General features: G+C 54.3%; 1 protein-coding gene across 2 annotated transcripts in view; it reads right to left on the bottom strand.

Annotated features, from left to right (window-relative positions):
• Positions 1 to 2234, bottom strand: part of LOC107097069 (serine/threonine-protein kinase TAO2-like) — a 28922-nt gene that overhangs the window by 13975 nt on the left and 12713 nt on the right. Inside the window, exons 3-6 of one of the 2 annotated variants that reach the window (XM_015394070.1) lie at positions 1795 to 1959; positions 1676 to 1721; positions 1507 to 1603; positions 1158 to 1271 (exon numbers count right to left, since the gene is read on the bottom strand). In XM_015394070.1, coding sequence (XP_015249556.1) covers positions 1158 to 1271; positions 1507 to 1603; positions 1676 to 1721; positions 1795 to 1959 — 422 coding nt within the window. Of the gene's footprint in view, positions 1 to 1157; positions 1272 to 1506; positions 1604 to 1675; positions 1722 to 1794; positions 1960 to 2234 lie in introns of those variants that run through there. The other variant, XM_015394063.1, reaches the window with a different exon arrangement.

Raw genomic sequence — 2234 nt, 5'->3', positions numbered from 1 at the left:
TTTATTCTTTATGGAACGCCAGCATTCAGAACATGGAGGCCAATCACTGTCCCCCAGACATCCGCCCTTAGATTTATATTGTTTTAAATCAAAGCGCCCTGGTGAGACGACCTGCTGGTGCGGTCGGTCCTGGGTTCCTCATGAGGCTGGATCTGCCAGTCCCACCTCATTTTTACCCCTTTCCCACTGGCCTAAAACCAGTTTAAACCAGTTTACCAGTGGGCTTCTAGCGGCAGTGGGAACAGCTCACTGACGCGTGTCAATCCGGGTCAAACGACTAGGACGGCGACCCGCGTTAAACTCCGCCGGGCTCTGATCGGCATCCTGTGGGAACACCAGAGCCAGGTCGACCCGCTAAATTATGATACCATCGAACGCATCGTACGGACGCCATCACACGGCGCCGGCTGCTTCTGATCCAACAAGCAGAAACACGATAAACGTGGAGCAGCTCTGGTGAGACGGATTCAGTCCGATATTAGAGAGAAACTATAAAGCTCACCGACTACACCCTGCTTCCTCACATGATGCTCTCCATTGTTTACTTTCCTGATTTCTGTCGCACTGGTGACATCACCAACGCTAAACCAGTGTGATGATGTCACCAGACACACTAACAGGTCGCTGTAACGACCTGCTCCGAGTCAGACTGGGTCAGCAGCTGCCTAACAGGTCACTGTAACGACCAGAGACCTGCTCCGAGTCAGACTGGGTCAGCAGCTGCCTAACAGGTCACTGTAACGACCAGAGACCTGCTCCGAGTCAGACTGGGTCAGCAGCTGCCTAACAGGTCGCTGTAACAACCTGCTCCGAGTCAGACTGGGTCGGCAGCTGCAGGCCCGTCAGCACACGGCTGACTGGGAGTCGCCTTGCTTCATGTGTTTAGGAATCCAATCAGATTCCTCCATCTGTGGTTAAATCGGGGTTTATCTGTTATAAAGTTTAAATAATATCATTTTAATGTTTTGCTTCTGAAGGATTTCATTGCTCTCCAGTTAAAACTTGATATTTTTCTGTTTCCTCTCTTCAGGTCCTTTTTCTGACAGATTTATCTCTGGTAATGAGACGCCGGACCATGAAGGGTTAATGACCTGTTACACACTAACCCAGACATCCAGAACCTTTCGGTCTGAAGCAGAACCGGGTCCAGAACTCACCAGTACGGCGTTCCCACGAAGGAGTTGGCTGGAGACACGATGGAGGCCGACCCGAAGTCGCCCAGTTTGACCTGACCCGGTTCAGTCAGCAGGATGTTCCCGGCCTTCACGTCTCTGCAGCAGACAAACACCATCAGCAGAACAAAAACCAGAACCAGCTAACAGGAACTGGGCCCGGCCCAGCAGCTGGTCCACTGAGCAGGGTGGATCCAGACTGGACCGGTTCCGACCCAATCCTCTGGGCCCAGAAGAATCAGGGCTGGTTTAGAGCAGAACCAGTCGGTGCTACCAGCAGCTTCTGGACCCTCCATGTTCTGCTGGGTCCCAGGCGGTCCCATGCGGGCCGTACCTGTGGATCATGTTGTGGGAGTGCAGGTAGGCCAGGCCCTGCAGCGCTCCGTGGCCGATGGCGGCGATCTCCACCTCCTGCAGCGGCTTCTTGTGGACTGAGGAGGACAGCAGACATGAGGACAGGGAGAGACACGGAGCAGAACCGGCAGGCCGGGGGACGCACTCACCTTCCAGGAGGTCCGAGGCAGAGCCCAGGCAGTACTCCATGACCAGCTGAGGGAGGGACGAGGGACAGAATTAGTCCAGCGGAGCAGCGGGGACCTCCAGCCGGTCCAACAGAACCTACCCATGCCGTGTGCTCCTTCAGGTAGCAGCCCAGGTACTCGATGGTGTTAGGATGGCGCAGCTTCTGCAGGAACTTCACCTCCTTGATGATGTCCTGCCATTTCTGGAGGACAGGGGACAGGTTAGGGGACAGGGTAGAGGACAGGATAGTGGACAGGTTAGAGGACAGGATAGAGGACAGTTTAGGGGACAGGTTAGGGGACAGGATAGGGGACAGGATAGAGGACAGGTTAGTGGACAGGATAGAGGACAGGTTAGAGGACAAGATAGAGGACAGTTTAGGGGACAGGTTAGGGGACAGGTTAGAGGACAGGTTAGGGGATAGGATAGTGGACAGGTTAGAGGACAGGATAGAGGACAGTTTAGGGGACAGGTTAGGGGACAGGTTAGAGGACAGGTTAGGGGATAGGATAGTGGACAGGTTAGAGGACAGGATAGAGG

Source organism: Cyprinodon variegatus, unplaced genomic scaffold (genome assembly GCF_000732505.1).
Source record: "Cyprinodon variegatus isolate N-32 unplaced genomic scaffold, C_variegatus-1.0 Scaffold24, whole genome shotgun sequence".
Taxonomy (NCBI): Eukaryota; Metazoa; Chordata; class Actinopteri; order Cyprinodontiformes; family Cyprinodontidae; genus Cyprinodon; species Cyprinodon variegatus.
The sequence above is the reverse complement of the archived record's forward strand: the minus strand, read 5'-3'. Positions and strand labels throughout refer to the sequence as shown.